General features: G+C 42.6%; 3 protein-coding genes across 3 annotated transcripts; 1 reads left to right on the top strand and 2 right to left on the bottom strand.

Annotated features, from left to right (window-relative positions):
- Window positions 1-497: 497 nt before the first annotated feature.
- On the top strand, window positions 498-11743 carry LOC109901856 (protein lin-28 homolog A-like). The gene is made up of 4 exons (XM_020497854.2): window positions 498-683; window positions 1271-1455; window positions 5169-5362; window positions 8795-11743. Exons 1-4 carry the CDS (start codon window positions 674-676, stop codon window positions 9150-9152), a joined length of 747 nt encoding a protein of 248 aa, XP_020353443.2. The 5' UTR covers window positions 498-673; the 3' UTR covers window positions 9153-11743.
- A 1164-nt stretch (window positions 11744-12907) lies between these two features.
- Window positions 12908-19447, bottom strand: LOC109901855 (blood vessel epicardial substance). The gene is made up of 8 exons (XM_020497852.2): window positions 19352-19447; window positions 18357-18633; window positions 17657-17781; window positions 16809-16996; window positions 16514-16622; window positions 16174-16341; window positions 15280-15421; window positions 12908-14027 (listed from the first exon to the last, which is right to left on the bottom strand). Exons 2-8 carry the CDS (start codon window positions 18619-18621, stop codon window positions 13891-13893), a joined length of 1134 nt encoding a protein of 377 aa, XP_020353441.1. The 5' UTR covers window positions 18622-18633; window positions 19352-19447; the 3' UTR covers window positions 12908-13890.
- A 450-nt stretch (window positions 19448-19897) lies between these two features.
- Window positions 19898-22612, bottom strand: LOC109901431 (popeye domain-containing protein 3). Its single transcript, XM_020497425.2, has 3 exons — window positions 21971-22612; window positions 21769-21877; window positions 19898-21228 (listed from the first exon to the last, which is right to left on the bottom strand). Exons 1-3 carry the CDS (start codon window positions 22471-22473, stop codon window positions 20902-20904), a joined length of 939 nt encoding a protein of 312 aa, XP_020353014.1. The 5' UTR covers window positions 22474-22612; the 3' UTR covers window positions 19898-20901.
- Between the last annotated feature and the right edge of the window lie 331 nt (window positions 22613-22943).

Below are 22943 nucleotides of genomic sequence, written 5' to 3' on the forward strand. Positions count from 1 at the left end.
AGGATATGCCTATGTATTTAACATAACCACGTAATACACACATATATGAGGGTAATCATTCAGTTTATTCTTGGCATGAAATGACAACTCAAGCATTTGCGTGCCAAATACTTATGTTTTGAAACTTCTAATGAATAAATAAACGTGGAATAGGCCTACACAAATATGTTGATGTTCGGTTTGTGGAACGACGATTGGTTATCTCTGTGCTCCGAAAGAACTCTTTTGCCTGGATTCGAGGAGGAAAAAAATGGCACTGCTATCTGGTATCCTTGGGACGTCCATACCCTAAACCCTAACCTAATCTTAACCTCTACCTTTACTTTAACCCTAATCTTAACCATAACCCTTACTAAACCCTATCCTTAACCACTACCGTAACCATTTTACATTTCAACTTCAAATGGTTAGGGACATCCTAAGGATCCCTGATTGCACGGACCGAACAAAATAGTCGCCAGAAAGCATGTAAATTGACAAAGTCACGTGAACAGAGCAAGAGAAATCCATAGAAGAATATGCTGAAAATCTATGGGGGAACCCACGTTGGATCATGCACGCAAAAGTATGGTCGCTCGAATCAGAATATTCGACTGACGCAGAGGAATAAACAATATCAAGAACAGCAGGGCTTATATCACCGAAGTTTGGAGCGGAAACTTGGCAGGGAAACATGGCCGAAGGTTATTCTATATTCTATGTATCTCTGCTTAGATTGTCTCTCTGGCGTCCCTCTTTCCTGGGAAAGGAGAGGGGACTGACTGTAGCCTCCGAGATGTTGTTGGGTATCTATTTCCAAGATGTTGTGTTATGTAGCCTACCGCCCACAGCGTTTGCTATATACTTCGAGGTTTTTTGTGCGCTTTTTGCGGGTTTATGGGTGAGGTTTACACCTGTCCTTTGCGTCAAATACAAAGTTATTTCACCTTTGTTGTTAGAAAATTAAAAGTGACGCACGTGCAGATGAAAGTTCATAGTTGATATTTAAACACTTCAATATCCAAGTTGGAGTAGCCTATGATGGCTATTTATCAGATAGCCATCAAAGCAAAGCAAATTCCATCTGTTGGCAAATCATGTAAATAAAGTTTTTTTAATGTTCTTTATGAGTTGGTTACCTGCTCTGGAAAATAAGTACTTTGCATATGAATTGTGTACAAGACAGAATACATTTTTAGAATTGGAATCATTTGCCCAAATAAGGTTTACTGAAACGAATGGGAAGTGATTTCATTGATGTTTTAACATTGTATTCTCAACTTGCTTTCAGGAGGGGTGGGCAAAGGTGGTGATAGAGGAGAGGAGCCAGGATCCTTGCAGGGTGGGCAGCAACAGTCCATGCACGGCGCAGGCCACTGCAAGTGGTTCAATGTGCGGATGGGCTTCGGATTTATATCCATGACCAGTCGTGGGGGAACTCCCGTAGATCCTCCTATGGATGTATTTGTTCACCAAGTAAGTTAAGTTGAACCATCTATGGATACAAATAATCAGCTGATAGATAGTCAAGCTGAACCTTCATGTCTACACGAGTTGGATACAAGTTCTCCCACTCCTATACGAGGTGACCACACAGTGCAGGCTATTGGATAGTTTGTATCTCTACCACATATCTCTGAGACACATGCACATTGTGAGGGGCAGTGGTAACATTGTAACACCTAAGTTGTAGCATCCTCATGAATGAGCTTCTGTGTAGGATGTCTGTAGGACTACAGGAAATAATGAACATTCGGAAAATGATTGTTATAGTGAAGTAGTTTTGCAATGGATAAACGGGTGATTTGTTTTATAGACCCAGAAGACAGGGGGAAGGGCCTCTGTATAAGAAGGGGTTTTCTGAAGCCAAAGAAAAGACAGGTGGTGCATGGTAGTGGTCAGGTTAAACATGTGCTTAGAGACCAGCCTCACAACCAGGTTTAGATGTTGGACATTATTTCACTCCTGTGTGGGCTTTGGGCTGTGTATGTTATAGCACTGCTTTCCTTCACCATCTCTTGCCATGTTGTTAGATTCTATTGACACTTTCCAGCCCAATTAGAGACAGAATTCCATCAAATCCACCCCAAAATTGCCACATTTTAGGTGTGCTCGATTTAGCTTGCCAAGTCCCCATCCCGTGTGGCTCAGTTGGTAGAGAATTTCACTTGCAATGCCAGGGTTGTGGGTTAGAGTCCCACAGGGGACAAGTGCGAAAACGTATGTAAGTTGCTCAGGATAAGAGCATCTGCTAAATGACTCAAATGTAAATGTGGTAGGATTTTCTTGGGCAGCATAGGTTTGGGGAGTGGTATGGTGGAAGATGTAGTGTATGATGCGATGGGAGACCGGCTGGAGTGGATCCTTGATTATGACTGCCCATCAGTCCATCTCATCTCACTGTGTGTTTGGCAGGCTCCTCCTTCCTTCCAGGGCTAGGCTAATATCAGTCTTTGTTTGTTCCTCTTCCTGGTGTTTTTTCCCCCTCAAAGGGGAGAAAGAAGAAGAAAAAAAGCTACCTACCTACTTGTGTTCACGTGACTTCCTTCTTACAGTGAGTCATCTATTGATAGAGGGACTGATTGTAGAGAAGACTGGTTTCTATGGCCAGCTGATGAAATGCCTATGACGACAGTGCAGCTAACTACGAACCGACACTTGGAGCAATGCAGTTGCAGTATGTTATCTGTCTGTGCTTTTGACCACTGCTTCTGTTTGATGTTGAATCACTGTCTCCACGGGCTTTTGAGACTACTGCAATGCATGATTTACTCACTCTTCAATTCCAATACAGATTCATTTTAACTGGGAAATATTTGGTGCATGAATCTGAGACTGATTTCTGGAAATGTTTCACAAAGTTGCGTGGATTGATATACTGTAGGTTTCCTTGCATAGCTTGAATGTGACTAACAAATGACTAACAGGAGGCTTCTGTAGACAGGACTGTGGAGAGACCGCATATGGCTTTGTAGAATGGCCTGAATAACTGCTTCAAGTGGGGGAACTTCTCTCTTTAAACTGGGAATTAGTTGTGATATGTTGACGATGAAACAGTTGAAGCTCAACAAACGCCTGTGGTATATTCAGGAGTTAAACTTGCTGAAGCCTGACCCAGCCTGACCTCTAGGGTTTTGTCATTTTTTTCAACATGTATGTCCTCTCCAACCCTGTCATTCATATCACATTTCTCTCAATCAAGCCGTCCAGTGGCAAAAGCTCCCTCCACTATTGGAAGAGCTAGTAAACAGACCATGTGCTGGAGAAATGAAATGAATGCACTGTATATACCCGCACCCCGCACTCTTTGTCATGTCCCTCCTTTCTCCTTGCTCACTTTTTCTGTCTTTCCCTTCTCTTCTATGCCCTTTTTCATTCCCACATCCCCCAACCGAAAACAGGCAAAATGGCTGCTGTGCTGGGTTGGTCTGTGGTAGCCCAGAGTTTAGGAGGCTCCAGCAGGGCTAACAGAGAGCTGGCCTGGGCTAACAGAGAGCTGGCCTGGGCTAACAGAGAGCTGGCCTGGGCTAACAGAGAGCTGGCCTGGGCTGAGGGCTGATGGCTCAAATATGTGTGTGTGGGGGGGGGGGGGGGGGGGGGGGGGTTTATTCGTTGCTAGATTGAGTTACTAATTTTTAGGGGAGGGGGGTTTGTCGCTGCAGTCGTTCAGACATGCAATAATTTACATTACTGTAAACAACTTTCACAGAAATCAAATCATTTGTTTTAATCAGTGGTATTCCTTTTGTGTATTAGAAAAAGTTATGATTTATTGTGAACTGGGGGTAAATTGGCTTAATTAATGCTGTTGTTGAGGTAACAGTTACTGTAAATGTATTAATTAATTTAGTAAACATTTATTTTGTACAAGATCCATGAAAATGTAATTAGATGTCAAAGTTAATAAGACCCGTTGTTTAAGAAAAGGAATAAAGCTCTAATTGAGAGATTATTAGGATATTTTGAATATATTCAAAACCTAAATGATCTGTGTTTAATTTGATAAAATATAAATAGTATTACCATTTATATACTATATATGCCTATTATTTACATGTTTATAATAAAATAATTGTAAAATAGTATTTGGTAATTGTGTTTTTCTTTGGATTAAATTTATTTAAAGAACTCATGAACCTTAATCAAGCAATTATTATTATTTGATACAATGAATAGATCATACATACAATTATATTTTTAACAAATATGGAAAGGGAAGAAACTGTTTTAAAGTTTCACAAACAATAAAAGATATATATATTTTTTATACATATTTTAAATACTGTAAAAATACTTTTTTTGTATTTTATAATGGGACAATAGTGATGATAATAGCAGTAATTATAATAGATTTGTTATTATTACAAGATTATATACAACAAATGCATTTTTTTTTACACCAAAATCATTTTTCACTTGCCATTAAATTGTTTTAGAAACATTTTGTGATCTATATTAGCAACTGAATGCCTAAGATTCCGATGATTGAGCTCATAAATCATCATGTAAGACTGAAACTTGACTTTTCTTACTAGCACTGGCTTTGCTGATAGCTGCTTTACTGAGGAAAGTTTTACTCACCACGACTGTGACATGTGGTTGTCTCACCCAGCTATGTTAAGATGAATGCATTAAGTGTAAGTTGCTCTGGATAAGAGCATGTGCTAAAATGTAAAGAATGTAAATGTTACACCAACCATACCTCGTTTTCTACTTGTTATTAACAATATCCTGCTCAAAGTACAGCTATTTGCTTTCCTGTGGCTCTGTGGGTCTGTGGCTCTGTGTAAAGATCTAAAATTCCCTCAAAGACGTGGAGAGATTGTGCGTCTATTCTAAAAGTCTAGTGTTCTACTGTAGTGTGCTAAGGTCCATCTGAATCCTCTGGTATAGGAAGTGAACCAATGTGCTCAGTCCACAGCGACAGACCCAGGGAATGGCAGGGAGCAAGTGATTGTAGGGATCAGCCATTATGACGGAGTAGTCCTCAAGCACGTATTTGGATACTTGGTAGCAAATGATCAAATGTGATGTAGATAGATGAATTTGATTCATCCATCTGCTTGATTGAGACCTAGATGGAGAGGTGGGTTGATTTAGGTTTACTGTGTGTGACTAGACCAGGAGATTCCTGTGTAACCTGTGTCTTCTTCTCCCTATCCTGTCCTATCCTCCTCCTTCTGTCCCAGAGCAAGCTGCACATGGAGGGCTTTCGCAGCCTGCGGGAGGGAGAGCCACTAGAGTTTACTTTCCAGATGTCCCTCAGGGGCCTGGAGTCTGTACAAGTCACAGGCCCCGGGGGAGGCCCCTGCTTGGGCAGTGAGAGGAGACAGAAACCCAAGCCCCCAGCCCCACAGCAGAGATGGAAGCCAAAAGGAGACCGGTGAGTGAACCATAGAAATAGAATTACTAGAACAGACTTTCCTTTCATGTTCTGTTATGAGTGAATATAGAGTGGGTAAGACTTGCTGCTGCAGGGAGGGAATTGAGACTAGCAACAGAACAGACAATGATGTTGGAAGGAACAGGGTAGTGCTGCGGTGATCATTAGTGGTGTGTGTGTGTGTGTTTGTATGTGCATACGTGTGTGTGCCTGTGTATGTGTGCATTGATGTAATCTATTTAGCAGTAGCTGCATATTCATATTTACCTGTGTATGATTCAGAGGTTCTGTGTGGACTATACCTGCTGCATTATTTACATTATGTCAAAGGTCCACATTTGTAGAGGTTCTGTTACATGGTGTTCCTTTAGAGTTCAAATGTACCATGAGTTTAGTATAAATAATGAATGTGATTGTGCTGTACCTTTTCCTGTGTGGCGCTGCATTTCCACCCAAACTATTATTCTATAGGGCTCCAGTTGCCATGGTTTTACGGCAATATTGTATGACGGAGGTCTAGTCGGTTTAAGTGCTGCTATTTCCGTGATGGTTGGTTTTGAGGCTCTACTGCTGGCTGCTATTTGCTTTGAATACAGATTTGTCCTTAACCCCACTGACATACATTGGTGATAGGAACGGTTGTTTTAACAGCTGTTTCCCAACCAGATGCAATGTTGTAATGTATAGCAAATATCACTTTAGACTGAAGAGGAATTGTCAGAAACAGGCTTTTTATTTTATACAGGATTGCCCTTTTATTCATCGTTAGGTGATGTTATATTGCATCATGTTGCGTTATGGTGGATACTAATTGTATGACCTGAGTTAGGCCTATGCTACATCAATTATCACATTTATTTAACAATGTATACTTATTTTTTGTGTGGACATTTCATCCTAATTTCCCTCCCCATTGTTATAATGTAAGAGGGATCTTTCTTCAAAGGCAGGAATAGAAATATGTTGAGGTCAGTGTGTTGACTTCTAACCCCTAACCTTTCTGGGTCAGTAACAGAGCTGCTGGTTGGATCCAAATAGGCAGAATAAAAACATTTTATAAACACTACATTCCCTTTAATAACATCCACCAGCTTTTATTTTTTGGGTTTATTACATTTTTTATTTAATGGGTTGATGTATTACAGTGTTACACAGTTAAACTCTTGGCTCCCCGATCTTATAAACATTGACAATATTTGAACATTTTGGAATTGACAAATAAATTGAGCCAACACCTTTCTGTTCACTTGAGTTATTGGTTGACTTGAAAGTCAAACCTCAGCTGATTTGTTGTTCTGTGCAAATATTAGAAATGATGCAAACATAAACGTTGTGGGAACTATGTAACCATGTGCCTAAACAGTGCCTGTCTATGTGGTTGATATGTTATAAACACATTTACGACCAGCATGGCAGCTTGTCTTGTGAAAACTGGTTATTCACTCTTACCAGCTAGAATGGGAGTCTATGTGGTGGGGGTTGGGGAGTGGAGGAGGGGGTATTGGTAGGTAACCTCCCAAGCAAGCGAACTAGCCTGGATGAAACCTAAATTCCAATGCCCTTCCCCCTCTCCTCTCCTTCCCTCTCCCCCCTTGCATGTTCTAATTGAAGATGCCACCGTGAGGGACCCCCTGCAAGCCTCCAGCTCAGTCATGCGAAACACTTCGTTTCCATCTGAAAGAGTTAAAGCTGCAATATGTAACTTTTTGAGTCACCGGCCTGAAATGTAGCCGTATAACATCTGACTGAGTCACCGGCCTGAAATGTAGCCGTATAACATCTGACTGGGTGACCGGCCTGAAATGTAGCCGTATAACATCTGACTGGGTGACCGGCCTGAAATGTAGCCGTATAACATCTGACTGGGTGACCGGCCTGAAATGTAGCCGTATAACATCTGACTGAGTCACCGGCCTGAAATGTAGCCGTATAACATCTGACTGGGTGACCGGCCTGAAATGTAGCCGTATAACATCTGACTGAGTCACCGGCCTGAAATGTAGCCGTATAACATCTGACTGGGTGACCGGCCTGAAATGTAGCCGTATAACATCTGACTGGGTGACCGGCCTGAAATGTAGCCGTATAACATCTGACTGGGTGACCGGCCTGAAATGTAGCCGTATAACATCTGACTGGGTGACCGGCCTGAAATGTAGCCGTATAACATCTGACTGGGTGACCGGCCTGAAATGTAGCCGTATAACATCTGACTGGGTGACCGGCCTGAAATGTAGCCGTATAACATCTGACTGGGTGACCGGCCTGAAATGTAGCCGTATAAAATCTGACTGCAAGTTAATAATGTCTATTGCGAAGTAATTGGTATGATTTGCTCTTATATTAACCAGTTAATTGAATAGCTTCCTATTTGATTCAGTAAAACAGACTGTGTGTGACAGGCTGGAGTGACACGACTTAGTTCCCTGTGTGGAACCCTGCTTTGTTTCGCCTTGTCATCAATGTTTCGCCTTGTCATTGTTTCCACCCGTAAGCAGCTTGGTTATTTATTGCAGGCCTTAGGCCTGTTGTTGACATACTGCATTTCTATAGACATTTGTCAATAAGCTATAAATATCAGCAAGTGTGCAAATGTGTTATTAAAGCGCATTTTAGCAGAGAAAATAATAAGCTATTTATCTATTTATTTGGTTTGTCATCTCATGATGAGAACACATATGAGAAGTATTGTATTTGCATTGGTCACTTTAACTGTTTTCTCTTAAAGGTTCAGTATTGGTGTTATTCTATGGTGTATTCTATGCATATTCTATGGTGTATTCTATGGTGCATTCTATGGTGTATTCTATGGTGCATTCTATGGTGCATTCTATGGTGCATTCTATGATGTATTCTATGGTGCATTCTATGGTGTATTCTATGGTGTTATTCTATGGTGTATTCTATGGTGTATTCTATGGTGTATTCTATGCATATTCTATGGTGTATTCTATGGTGTATTCTATGCATATTCTATGTTGCATTCTATGTTGCATTCTATGGTGTATTCTATGGTGTATTCTATGCATATTCTATGGTGTATTCTATGCATATTCTATGGTGTATTCTATGCATATTCTATGGTGTATTCTATGCATATTCTATGGTGTATTCTATGCATATTCTATGGTGTATTCTATGCATATTCTATGGTGTATTCTATGTGAAATGCTGCCATCTAAAGGATACATTTGGACCAACAGATTTTAGGTAAATATAATTAAACCAATCTAGTAAGCATGTTATAATTGTATTTGTACCATATTACATTCTAGAGAAAATGTAATGATATCCCATATAAGAAGTTCTAGGTTGTATTCTTTTATAACAGAATAAATACGCACTTTAATCCCTGAAGTTGCTTGTTAAGCCCAAGAAATTGCTTGTTTGTGAATTGGAACGTGACAAGGATCTCATCTCTCTGTGTCTCAGATGCTATAACTGTGGAGAACTAGACCACCATGCCAAAGAGTGTGGCCTGCCGCCCCAGCCAAAGAAGTGCCACTACTGCCAGAGCGCGACGCACATGGTGGCCCACTGTCCTCACCGGCCCCCCGGCCCCTTGTCTCCCGGCCCTGCCACAGCCACTCAGGGAAGACGCACTACTGTGGACCAGTACCCCTCTACCTTCACCACCACATCCTACAGCTCCAGTCCCAGGCAGGGAAACAGGCACTCCCAGCCCTCTCAGGACAGTTCCTCCCCCCTCAGCAAGTCCTCCAGCTCTCCGGAAGACCCGGCACAGATCCAGAGGAGATCTGGAGGACACCACAGGTTGAAACAATCCTGATCCACATCCACCATGGACGGATGCCACCTGTTAGTATTACCTCCGGTCCAATAAAACCACCTTCCTTCAGTCTGATCAGTCTCCTCCTCACACAGACACATCCTGAGCTACATCCTGAGCAACCTCAAGCAGATCCACATTTCTAACCAAATGGACAGTAAAGTATCTATTTTACTTCCCCAATCCCTCCCAGATTCTCCCTCTACTAAACTGTGTACATCTTAGCTACCTCCTGGGCCAACTCAAACCATCTCCACATAGATAGACCTATACTCTTAGCTACCTCCTGAGCCAACTCAAACCATCTCCACATAGATAGACCTATACTCTTAGCTACCTCCTGGGCCAACTCAAACCATCTCCACATAGATAGACCTATACTCTTAGCTACCTCCTGGGCCAACTCAATCCATCTCCACATAGATAGACCTATACTCTTAGCTACCTCCTGGGCTAACTTAATCCATCTCCACATAGATAGACCTATACTCTTAGCTACCTCCTGGGCTAACTTAATCCATCTCCACATAGATAGACCTATACTCTTAGCTACCTCCTGGGCTAACTTAATCCATCTCCACATAGATAGACCTATACTTTTAGCTACCTCCAGATTCAGACCAGATTCAGCCTCATCTACCTCAGACTGGTAGGGATGGTCAGTCACCCTTGTGTATCCATCACTCAGTCAGGTTCATTGACATCCACTCTACTATCAATTGGGAATGGGACTGACACACAAACAGCCAAAGCAATCTTGTTCTTTCTTTTTTGATAATTTACCTCATCTGAAGTCTATTGTCCCAAAGCTCAGTCTGTTCAAATTCACCTGGATTCACCTGGATTCACCTGGATTCACCATTCACCTGGAGTCACCTGGATTCACCATTCACCTGGAGTCACCTGGATTCACCTGGATTCACCTGGATTCACCATTCACCTGGAGTCACCTGGATTCACCTGGATTCACCTGGAGTCACCTGGAGTCACCTGGATTCACCATTCACCTGGAGTCACCTGGATTCACCTGGATTCACCTGGATTCACCATTCACCTGGATTCACCTGGATTCACCTGGAGTCACCTGGATTCACCTGGATTCACCATTCACCTGGAGTCACCTGGATTCACCTGGATTCACCTGGAGTCACCTGGATTCACCTGGATTCACCTGGATTCACCATTCACCTGTTCCAACGGGAAGTATTTCTTAGATTTTCTTTCTCTATTTTGGAGAACTACACAGGGCGGTTTGAAGCCTTTGTTTTCTCTGTGCGTTTTTCATCAGACGGTAGCCAAAGACACCCAAACCCAATCATACCTCTTAGGCCCGGTTTGCCGGACAAAGATTAAACCTAGACTTAGTCTAGAACGCCCTTTCAATGGAGCATCGTGATTGTCATTGAACGTGCTTTTTAGTCCATGACTAGACTAGATCTGTGCCTGGGAAACTGTTTCTAACTAAACCAATGCTAATATGATCATTTGTCTGTTCAGGGCAGTGAAGAAGTAGTATGCCTCCTCATGGTCTCATTCATCCTCATCAATAAGAATACTCCATGTAAATATTAAGATGTATGTTGAATGCATTTATAAGGAGACACGGTTTATGTTTCTTCTAACTTTACCCACACCATATATCATGACCATACAGTACTTTCTCTCCCACAGGGTACAGCTGCACTGACTGACTGTGAAAAGGGATTCTCAGTGTGTCAGCGGAGCAGTCACTTCTTATTGTGTGTTGACAAATCAAACTTAATCTAATCGAATGACCTTAGTAGGAAGTGTAAGATGACAAATAATCAATGGGGTGAAATGTTTGCCTTCAATCCTTTGACTGCGTGACTGAAGGGCATGATACTGCATGAAACAAAGCCCAGATATGTTCTGTAATGCAGCTATGAATTGAACGTCTAGGCTCTGCTATGTTTACTGACAGTGAATACGTGTTATACTCATAGATCGTATATATAATCAAACATTAGCACAAACCAAACTAGATCCCTGGAGGACTCAAATTTTATATTTTCTCGCAGGAGAAAGAATGCTCTCAGGGAACTTACCAAAAAGTTGACTTTTCATTTTGAGGGGAATCATCATCATAGAACTAAATGTGTTTTTGTTTTAAGCAAACCATGTGATATTGAGTTAGTGTTCGACTCTATAGCCTTATGTACTGATCTTAGTAACTACCTCTGAGTTCCAGGTATACTGTTATTATGTCCATGTTACATTGTAAATGGACATGGCCACATCTGTGTGAACCTGTGTGTTATTGTAAGTGCATACCACCATCTAGTGGTCAGTTCTGGTCATTTATATTCTGTTTACATTATGGTTTCTGTTTGTCTTAGCATTCATTGGTCACACCACTTAGACAAAGGACCAAACTGAAATCCTACACACGGGCCTTGTTCACAGAGTGTACAAAACATTAAGAACACCTTCCTAATATTGAGTTGCACCATCCCACCACCCTTTTATCCGCAGAACAGCCTCAGTTCATCGGGGCATGGACTGGTGTCGAAAGCCTTCCCCACAGGGATGCTGGCCCATGTTGACTCCAATGTTTCCAACAGTTGTGTCAAGTTGGCTGGATGTCCTTTGGGTGGTGGACCATTCTTGATACACACGGGAAACTGTTGAGCGGGAAAAACCCAACAGCGTTGCAGTTCTTGACACAGATGCACCTGGCACGTACTACCATACTCCATTCAAAGGCACTTCAATCTGTTGTCTTGCCCATTCACCCTCTGAATGCCACACATACACCATTCATGTCTCATTTGTCTCAAGGCTTAAAAATCCTAATTAAAACTGTCTCCTCCCCTTCATCTACACTGATTGCAGTGGATTTAACAAGTTAGATCAATACAGGATCATAGCTTTCATCTGGATTCACCTGGTCAGTCTGTCATGGAAAGAGCAGGGGTTCCTAATGTTTTGCACACTCAGTGTAATTGTGATTTGGTCACTATCCTTCTAAGTTATGAATTTCTCCTTCCATTTAAATAAAGATGATTATGTAAGAAATGTTCTGTACAGTCAGTGTATATCAAATCACTGCTGGACATATGGAACTGGGGTTTCTGTCAAACTCATCTGCCAAAAAAAGGTATTATTTAGTCATATGGCAACTTTAACACCTCAGTGAAGTATGTGTTTTATCCTCTGTTATGTGTGATCCTCAGAGATTGATGGAACTACTGATATTGTTTGAACCTTTTATGGATCATATCATCTAATTGGGTGTATTAATGATCAATTCATAACAGATAAGCAACAGTGAATCGCTATCTCGTGGTTCTGTAACATGGTAGGGGTCCATTTCAATTCAGGCAGTTCAGGTTGGAAACTAAAATTACAATTCCATTTGGAAAGCAATTGGGTAAAATGGAATTTAAATTTCAGTTGACATCCTGAACTGCCTGAATGGAAATGGAATTGACCCCAACTATTCTGCAACATTTCTGTAATAGTTGAGACAGCCCTGTGGATGCAGACTGAACCAAAGCACTTATTGTGGAGATATATGCCCCAAAGACAACCCAGAAAGCTAAAAGCTTGTGTATGTATGTATGTATGTATTTTCAGTGTTGTGGTTGTATAAAACAATCAAGTGTTTGTCCATAGCAGAAGATTGTCTTAACATCTCGAAAGAGCACTGATATCTGTTGGATTGTTTTCCTGTTGGCCTGTCATTCATTCATTGTATTCAACGTCATTTTTTTTGTTACACCAATCATGGTTTGTCTGGATATTCAAAAGGTTTATTTGACTGAAAAATAAAGCCTGTTGCTTACATCTTCTTTTGGTCTGGTTGATCTTTCAGGGATGTGACGGTTTAAACCACGTGTCAAACTCATTCCACGAAGGGCCGAGTTTCTGTTTGGCTCCTCGTACTTGATTGATGAATTAAGGTCACTAATTAGTAAAGAACTTCCCTCACCTGGTTGTCTAGATCTTATTTGAAAGGAAAAACCAAAACATGCCCTCCATGGAATGAGTTTGAACATTGACCTGGTTTAAACGGTGACAGGAGTTTAGAATGAGAAAAGAAACCGGTAGTACTCATGATAGCTCCTAGAGGGCGCTAGAGGATAAAAAGCAGAGGTCTATGAGCTATGCATCAATTCTGTTAATTTATTTTTCAAGTGTTCCCTCTGAGTAATTAATATAAGGTAACGATCATGGCATAAAAGAGTGATCCCAAGCTTGTGTGCTTATAGCCGTGAAAAAAACAGCATAACAGCCTCAAATGGTTAGCATTGACCAGAAGATTTAACTTGTTAGATCTCTACATTCATCAACACACAACCGTGCAGAAGCTCAGTGCATAAATAAGATAATTTATCACACAATGAGTAAAAGGTTTAAAAGAAACCTTCCTCAGAGGTTGTGCTTACACTAAAATGTTTTGGTTGTGACACGTAATACTTTTTTGAACTCTCACTGTGTAGGGATGAACAGCAAAGGCATTGTACAACATCCAATCAAACAGGATTTCAAAAGTACAACAGCTACAAACTCACAATAATACCAAACACTACAAGACAAAGTGAGATGCCAAAATGTGCAGTTCTGTTTTCTAGATACACGTAGATAGATATTTTGATCATGTAAAAGCCTTTTTCAAGCTATTGTTTAAGTTATTCTACCATAACTAACCAGGGTCTGTATCAGATTACAGGATAGGTGGGTGGTCAGCACTGTTGTTGTAGGATAATGTCACATCTTACACCTCTATGGCTGTCGAGTGGGTGTGGCGTTTCTTAACAGGAGAGTCTGGCTCAGACTCTGTAAAGACGTCATTTTCCAGTTGTTCTTCAATGGGCTTCATCGTTTTGGATGTGTTGGAGCCAGGAGATTTTTCTGGAAAGAAGGACACAACGATTAGGGTGGGAAAAGAGGTGTGTGTGTTTTTTTAATGTAACCGTGTGTGTTTCCATATGGTCACAGACGAACACACCATTAAGGTGGCACAAACGACGTTGTCACAGATCACAAATTCCACAAGCCTTCATTCGGACTCATATGACAATGCTTTAACAACAAAACAGAATCACAACCACACATTTGACAGAATACACAGATAGGCCCTAATTTCACATAGTGTGTGTTTGTGTTGGAGACAGGGGGAAGACAGTGTGAAGTTAAATCAACATGGTAAGAAAACAAAAGCACTCAATCCTTTTCCAGACATATCCCTCACATTTGTTATTCAATCCCTACATTTGATATGGAAATGGCAACAGGATAATGTAGAAGCTGTTGGGGTTAAAGAGTGTCTTGTATGTCTAAATACTGAACATGTTCCAGTAGGAGTTGTACAGCAGCACTATTACTACAGGATGGATGATATGAATGAATGCTGTCCTACTCTTAAACACTGAACTTTGAAGATGTTAAAACGACAAACCAGGTTACTCGGGGATCACTCGTTTTAGAACAGGCAACATAGTGCAGAGCTGAAGGGTTAAATATTTAGGGTTGGGTTTGAGGGAATGAACTAGCCTGAGTCCCAGATCTGTTTCAACTGTCTTGCCAACTCCTATGTCATTGTCACGTCAAATGATAGTTGACAAGACAGCACAAACAGATCTGGGACTCAGGCATTAGGAAGGTGAATTTGAGGGCTGTGGGGGGGGGGGGGGGGGGGAGAGATAGTCTTACACCCCCTTCAGGGCAAGGTGTGATCTGAGAGAGTGGGTTGATTCACAGCTAGAGGAGGTGGAGGAGGAGGGGACAGGAGAAACAATGTCAGAGAACAACTCTAACTAGAACACAACACTTAGTAAACAATGTTGTCAGATTGGAGCTAAACCCCTAATAAACAAGGATTTAGTGACTGTTAACATCACACATCAGAGAGGATATGAGGGGTAAACGATGAAGACGGACTCAACCCAGAATGCCTCATGATTTGAGTAAATTAAGTGACTCTATAACAGCTACTATTGACCTGGCAAAGATTCACTGTGAGTCGAAACTTTGTCACTATTAAAAGTTGGCATTACAAGAATCATACTGTAAGTCTTTTTCAGACTCAATAGCGAATCAGGTTGTTAGACACTGACAGATGGGCCAATAGTATCACAGCTTGATGGGAGGTGGTGAGACTTACGATGTGAGGATCCACTGGAGCCTCCACGGTGGATCTGGTTCAGGATGTCGCCGGTGTCACTGGTGCTGCCCATGCTGTTCCTCATCTGCATCATAGAGACCTGGGAGCACAGGCTGGGCTGACGCTCCATCTTCTTCGCTGCCTGTTCATGTAAACATAGTCATCGTTATTGTTATCGTCATCATTGTTATCATCGGTGTCACCACCACCATCATCATAATAATTTCTTACATATCATTGTTATTTGAATCTAAGGAGACAATTCATAATTTAGGAAGGTTAATGACCAAATCACAATTACACTGAGTGTACAAAACATTTGGAACATCTGCTCTTTCCATGACATAGACTGACCATGTGAATCCAGATGAAAGTTATGATCCCTTATTGATGTCACTTGTTAAATCTACTTCAATCATTGTAGATGAAAGGGATATAGGTTAAAGAAGGACTTTTAAGACTTGAGACAGTTGAGATGTGGATTGTGTATGTGTGCCAGTCAGAGGGTGAATGGACAAGACAAAAGATTTAAGTGCCTTTGAACAGGGTATGGTGCCAGGTGCACCGGTTTGAGTGTGTCAAGAACTGCAATCCTGCTGGGTTTTTCACACACACAGTTGCCCATGTGTATCAAAAATGGTCCACCACCCAAAGGGCATTCAGCCAACTTGACACAACTGTGGGAAGCATTGGAGTCAACATAGACCAGCATCCCTGTGGAACACTTTCGACACCTTCTAGAGTCCATGCCCTGATGAATTGAGGCTGTTCTGAAGGCAAAGGGGGGTGCAACTCAACATTAGGAAGGTGTTCCTAATGTTTTGTACAATCCGTGTATGTTTGTAGACAATACAAACTACAGTGTCTCAATTTCTGAACAGTGACTAAACCCACCTTGTCAGTGAGAGTGGGGTCGTTGAGCGAGTACAGCTTATTGGTGATGTCTTTGCCAATGAGGTACCTGAACACCTCGTTCAGGAAGGAGTCAGACTCCAGGAAGTAGGTGAGCCTCTCTCTGGACCAACACAGGAACTTACAGTTCTCCTCCGCCATGATGGTCACCTGTAAATGAATCAACAAGTCACAGGTTGTCACGGTAATAAACCTGCCCTATCATGACCTAATCATGCCAACTGTACTTGTGTTGTTTGGTTTTACCCAGTATGGATACACTATGAACTGGAATATGGGTTAAATGATAAATTGCGTTATATAGGAACACCTATATATATACCTGGAATTTTTCTCCTCTGTTCATCTGGGTTGATCTGAACTCAGGGGAGTCGATGAAGGCGTTGGTGTAGATGTTATGGAGGAAATGACCACGATATGACACCTTCATTCTGTCACACAAAAACGTATAGTCAACATGGATGACCATGACGAATCAAATGCACACAGATGCACACAGATACTGCTTAACCTTATTGATCATTATTATTATCATTAGTGATCATCATTCAGGGAAAACCTGGGGTGGAATGACATGGTAGATAGGTGACAGGGAGATGTCTCAGAGTGATACCTACTTTCCTTTAAGGAGGATACTGAGGCGCTCATCCACGGAGGTCTTGTCCTCGGCAGCATACACCTGTCCCTTCTTCAGGCTCTGGATGGTGCAGAATTGGCCCGTCAGTCTCTGGAACAGGGCCTCGCGCACATGAAGGGGCTCAAACATCCGCTTGTACACTGACTTCAGCTCCCTGTCAATCTTAATCTGACAGAAGACACAGCACGGTTACAGCTCATTGTCTGTAGCTGGTAGAGATGAATATAAAGCGTTATGATGGATGATTGACGTGACTTGAGCTAGGCTCCTGATTCAGGGTGGATGACCACAGGGCGTATCATAAAGGACCAGGCATGAAGTATATTTTAGGGTCTTTAATACAATGTCACCACAGCAGCCAACATAAAGTGAGGGCCACCTAGTTCTACTCATCCTTGATATTGAATTGATAGGACATAATTCACTCATGTATGTCATTCAGTGTTAGTAGGTGGAGGGAGGAGTGGAGACATGGGAGTGAAGAGGACAGCAGTATAGATGTGTAGATAACTTCCTTTCTCGTTATGAGGAGAGGTGGTCAGGTATGTGAAGGCCCCCTACACACTGAAAGTCCCCTGGTGGCAGCAGTGCATTTGAAAGACCTGCATCTCATTTAGGTAGAGAGAGACAGAGTGGCCCCAACGCCAGGGGGATGTGACTGGCTGTCTCACCGCTGAGAGACACAATGGAAAACTCATCTCCAAAATTCCTCATCAAAATAACTGTTCCAGGCAACTTGTACCTACTCTAAGCTGTATGTATGTACGGTATACAAATGGACCACAGTCTGCCTCTAACTGGACTGTGTTGGGTTGGGGCAGAACTCACAGGTCTGCGTTTGTAGACCAGGTAGAAGAAGTGCATGAAGTTGACCAGCAGGAAGACCACGTTCCACACCATGACATCCAGATTACACCGGTACAGCGTTGCCCAGGTGATGAACAGACAGCTTCCTGTCAGGGACAGGAACAGGAAGTAATAAAGCACACTTGAGTTGTTATTGGTTGAGTTTTATCCTCATATTGCCCTATAGCTGTAAATTATTAAATTAGCTTGAGAAAACTCCAGTAGGCAGCTGTACTACCACCAACATAGTGGTCACATGATGTGATATCATTCCACTCTGCTCAGTCCCTTTCCCCAGCTGTACTACCACCAACATAGTGGTCACATGATGTGATATCATTCCACTCTGCTCAGTCCCTTTCCCCAGCTGTACTACCACCAACATAGTGGCACATGATGTGATATCATTCCACTCTGCTCAGTCCCTTTCCCCAGCTGTACTACCACCAACATAGTGGTCGCATGATGTGATATCATTCCACTCTGCTCAGTCCCTTTCCCCAGCTGTACTACCACCAACATAGTGGTTACATGATGTGATATCATTCCACTCTGCTCAGTGGAAGGGAGAGATACTGTGGTGGTAGAGCTGGAAATTAAACTGAAAAGTGTGTCATGAAATCGTATCATGACCACCGAGTTTGACTGTAATCTGGGCCAGCAGAGGCCAGTATGGACCCACCTGTCATCAGCATGAGGCGCAGCAGGATCATGTGCAGGGTCAGGGTGGTGGGGATGACCAGGCCCAGGAGGAGAGACAGGTTCCCCAGGTGGAAGAGCAGGTGGTGGGCCTCCTCCCACTCCTCACAGGAGGTTATGTTGGGCTCCATGGTGGGCATCACCAGACCTCCACCTCCAGCCCCAGGTACAGACCCAGGGACTGCCGACCGCAGGGGGGCCAGGGTGGTGTAGAACAGGCTACTGGTCATCTCTGGAGAGGAAGACATCCTGATCCTCACCTAGAGAGAGGTGGGGAGGGTGTTGTGGTTGTTTATGTACTGCGTATGAATGGGGTATGTACATGTTATGAATATATATTCTGGTACCTTTCAAGTTAAGTGTTACAGGATTGGTGGTAGAAACAGCAGATTTTTGCAGTTGAAATGTCAATTCACGCTGCTGCTGTTTTCATAGTGTACATCAATTTGTCACTATCACAATCGCAATATCCTCAGGTTTCAATAGATTGTCATAACAGATTACTGTATTTCAAAATGTTTTCTTTGATGTAGTAATGCGTTAGAATAACTTTTTAGATGCTTATAGGCCTACTGACACTGTCAAGTTCATATTTGATTCAGCAACTAACTGATGTAATACTGTAAATAGCCCGGGAATTCATCATACCGATCATACAGCACTGGAGTGATATTGAAAGGTTTCACGTTAACGTTGCAGCCACGCAAACAAATGTGTGGGAAAATACCAACCTCAACTGGGTTTTGAACGGATCTGCCGACCAACGCGCAACAATATTTGACTGCCAGTCCCTCAGATATAGATTATGAAATGACATGGAAAATGTGCGAAATTAGTCGGCTACAATATGCTGCTTGTAGAAAATGAACGGGACCTACCGGCTGACGTTTTAAGAAATAGCGTAATTTGTTTGAGCGTTAACTTTCCTTTCACCCCTCAGTCAGAGTAAAATAACAGAGAATGGGAGATGTAACTTACCAATCTGACAACAATCGATCAGGAATAGAATGCAATGGACAAGTATTGAGGAGCTATAAATGTAAGGTCCTCGCGAGCTGGGGGACTGCACAATGTGATTCGCACATTCCAGCGTGCTGACAGGCATTGACTAAAATGGGCAAGAGGCGAGGGGACAGCAGTCAACACAACCCGCCGCTGCGCACCTGCAAAGTCCAGGCACGCCAACAGGGGGAGGTAAAATGTCCCTTTTTGAAAACTGAAAATATAGCCTAGCAGCCAGCAACTCCTTGAAAATATTACGAAGCCAGTCGAGTGAATCGTGTTATGTGTTTCGAGGTGTTGGTAAACCTAATTGAACAGTGCTCCTTCACCCTCCAGAGGTGACATGAGCTGCGTGATGAGGTTGACAAGAGCAGATATTAATGAGATCAGCACCAAGGTCAGCGCCATGATCAGCGCGAGAAAGTGATTGACACTCACCTGTTGATTGCTCCACAGAAATTCACGCTCTCCGAAGAAAATGTTGCAGGCCTAATGAAAGTTATTCGAGATACAAAACGTATAGGGCCACATTGCATTGTTAATACTGTTTTATGATTCAACACAAATATTGACAAAAGAAACTCAGTAAGGCAATTGAATATACAGTCTCAATTCAAGACAGACAGGTAGTAAAGTACACTATAAAACATAAACAGGAATCAGGGGGTAACATTTCACTGGTATTTTGATGTAGAGAAAATCCCCCCTATCATATCCACTCTACTCTGTGTCTTTCCCAGCTGTACTACCACCAACATAGTGGTCATATGATATGATATAATTCCTCTGTACTCAGTGTCTTTCCCAGCTGTACTACCACCAACATAGTGGTCATATGATGTTATTCCACTCTACTCAGTGTCTTTCCCAGCTGTACTACCACCAACATAGTGGTCATATGATATGATGTTATTCCACTCTACTCAGTGTCTTTCCCAGCTGTACTACCACCAACATAGTGGTCATATGATATGATGTTATTCCACTCTACTCAGTGTCTTTCCCAGCTGTACTACCACCAACATAGTGGTCATATGATGTTATTCCACTCTACTCAGTGTCTTTCCCAGCTGTACTACCACAGCCACTCCCCCTTCTCCACGATGTGTGGACTCGTTCACTCACTAAAGTGTTTATCATATTTCTAAAAGCAATTCAATGCATATGAATCCTTGAGAGGGAGTGAATGAGTGGATACTTTGGAGAGAATGGAGAGATACTGTGGTGGTAGAGCTGGAAATTAAACTGAAAAGTGTGTAACGAAATCGTATCATAACCACCGACTGTAACCCCCCCACCCCCCCCCCCCCCACACACACACACACACACACACACGCGTGCGCCTATTGCATGGTTGCCTGGCAAACCAAGTGGATGGTTACTTGATGTGCTACAATGTATTCTATGTTGATGCGTAAACTACATAGCTTATGCCATATCCATAGCCTAAGGACTTGAGGATAACAAACAGACAAAAATAACATCCATTAATGAAAAACAAACATTTAAAATTTCCGTTCCAGTCACTAGTCAGTCTCTTCGGGTGCTGTTATAGTTATAGGGACACGGCCACGGTGGCCACGGTCATATTGCGCTGGGACTCGTAGGAACCCATCTGTCCGGTCTAATTCTGGCAACGGGGACACGTGACAGTAGGTGGGTAACCGGAGATCATATCGGAACCCGCGGCTGTCGAACGCCTTGTCGTTGAGGGAGTACAGCTTGTCCGCGATGTCATTCCGCACCACGAGCGCAAAGACCTTGGCGATGTAGCGGTGTTTGGCGAAGAGTAGGTACAGTTTCTTACGTCTCCAAGAAACGTACCTACAGCAATTATCTGCACGCAGGGTCACCTGGGGAAAGTAAACACGAATGCTTATACACTGAGTATACCAAACATTAGGAACACCTTCTTACTACTGAGTTGCACTCCCTACAGGGATGTTGGCCAATGTGGACTCCAATGCTTCCCACAGTTGTGTCAAGTTGGCTGGATGTCCTTTGGGTGGTGGACCATTATTGATACACACGGGAAACTGTTGCGCGTGAAAAACCCAGCAGCTTGCAGTTCTTGACACAACCCGGTGCGCCGGGCACCTACTACCATACCACCATTTCCAAGGCACTTCAATCTTCTGTCTTTCCCATTCACCCTCTGAATGGCACACATACACCATTCAAGTCTCAATTGTCTCTAGACTTAAACATCATTCTTTAACCTGTCTCCTACCTCCTAGTGGGTTTAACAAGTGACATCAATAAGGGATCATACAGTAGCTTTCACCTGGTCAGTCTATGTCATGGAAAAAGAAGGTGTTCCTAATGTTTTGTATACTCAGTGTATATGCCAGACACAGCCACATTTTGCTTTATTCGATCAGTTTACTATTTACCTGGAAAAGTCCCTCCTCTGACGGCCGGAGAGAGTCCCATTCAGGTGAATCGAGAAACTGGAAAGGATATATGTCATGTAAAAACTCTCCGTTTACTGTCACACGAATTCTGTAAAAAAAAAAAAGTGGGACATTAGGCTATGTTATATGACGTAACACCAAATACAATTGGATAAAATGTCAAAGTGAAGTTGAAATGCACCTGCCGGACAGAAGAACGGACAGCTTATCAATAGCAGTCTTGCCCTCCATGGCAAAACAGTGGTCTTTCTCTATAGTGTGGATGTCCCCTTCACAACAGGCGACTATCTTGCCGAAGTGGGTGAGCGACACCCCCAGCTTTTTGAACAGGTAGCTGTACAGATCTTGAAACTCCTTTTCGAAAGTAACGTTCCTCAGCCGGTAGGCGACGTGCACAACTTGAACCGCACATATCCCAAAGAGAGCGAAATTCCACAAAAAGGTGTCAGTGGTGCACGCGTCCGACCATGACCAAATGGTTGTGCAGAAGAAACCGAGCGTCAGAAAGGTAAACAAGTAGAGGAGCCCATAGAACCCGCTCCCTCCCATGAACCCCAAAACAAGGAAGATACTGGCGAGGTGGAAGATGGCACCCTCGGATCCCCCCTTCCATTCTTCGCATAGCGGGTGCACGACAGCCGCCGTCAAGTTTTCAGAAGGTGGGAAAAATTCTGGCGCCTCCATTGTCGCGCGTGTGGAGCACGTCACTTTTCAGAAAACTGAGAGGTGGTAAGAGAAAACGAATAAGTGAAACGTCACGGAGACTTCCACCCTAAAATGTAATCGCCCTAAGTTTTGATTAGATCACCTCTTAAAATATGACCCGGGTATCGGGACGGGGGTGGCTAAGTAACTCCTCCCCTTGGTCCTGACGTCCTACTGTTTAAAGCTCTATCCGGCTCATCCAAACCATATTTTCTATGCACATGACGTCTAGGATATATCCAATAATTGAAATGCGATATTGAGATGTACGGATATCAAATGACGTATTCATCAACTTACAGCCTAAGCAAATGACATTACACAACACCACCAAGTAGGCCTAACATGTTTACCCTTCAATGCAAATCTCTGATCATTCTCAAACTCACTAAACATATACTGTGATGATGGTGTTATGATTTGCCTGATCAAGAGAAGATTGTGATAGT

The sequence above is a fragment of the Oncorhynchus kisutch genome, linkage group LG13, assembly GCF_002021735.2.
Source record: "Oncorhynchus kisutch isolate 150728-3 linkage group LG13, Okis_V2, whole genome shotgun sequence".
In the NCBI taxonomy this organism is placed as follows: Eukaryota; Metazoa; Chordata; class Actinopteri; order Salmoniformes; family Salmonidae; genus Oncorhynchus; species Oncorhynchus kisutch.

Bases quoted from the DNA above. Each gene is read 5' to 3' on its own strand.
- LOC109901856 (XM_020497854.2), top strand. The intron at 1,456-5,168 runs GTAAGTTAAGTT...CTTCTGTCCCAG, and splicing joins TGGATGTATTTGTTCACCAA to AGCAAGCTGCACATGGAGGG. The intron at 5,363-8,794 runs GTGAGTGAACCA...TCTGTGTCTCAG, and splicing joins TGGAAGCCAAAAGGAGACCG to ATGCTATAACTGTGGAGAAC.
- LOC109901855 (XM_020497852.2), bottom strand. From the start codon at position 18,621: ATGTCTTCCTCTCCAGAGATGACCAGTAGCCTGTTCTACACCACCCTG. The intron at 16,342-16,513 runs GTATATATATAG...ATTCATTTACAG, and splicing joins ACAGAGGAGAAAAATTCCAG to GTGACCATCATGGCGGAGGA. The intron at 15,422-16,173 runs GTGGGTTTAGTC...TTACATGAACAG, and splicing joins ACCCCACTCTCACTGACAAG to GCAGCGAAGAAGATGGAGCG.
- LOC109901431 (XM_020497425.2), bottom strand. From the start codon at position 22,473: ATGGAGGCGCCAGAATTTTTCCCACCTTCTGAAAACTTGACGGCGGCT. The intron at 21,878-21,970 runs GTGCATTTCAAC...TTTTTTTTACAG, and splicing joins TCCGTTCTTCTGTCCGGCAG to AATTCGTGTGACAGTAAACG. The intron at 21,229-21,768 runs GTAAATAGTAAA...TACTTTCCCCAG, and splicing joins CAGAGGAGGGACTTTTCCAG to GTGACCCTGCGTGCAGATAA.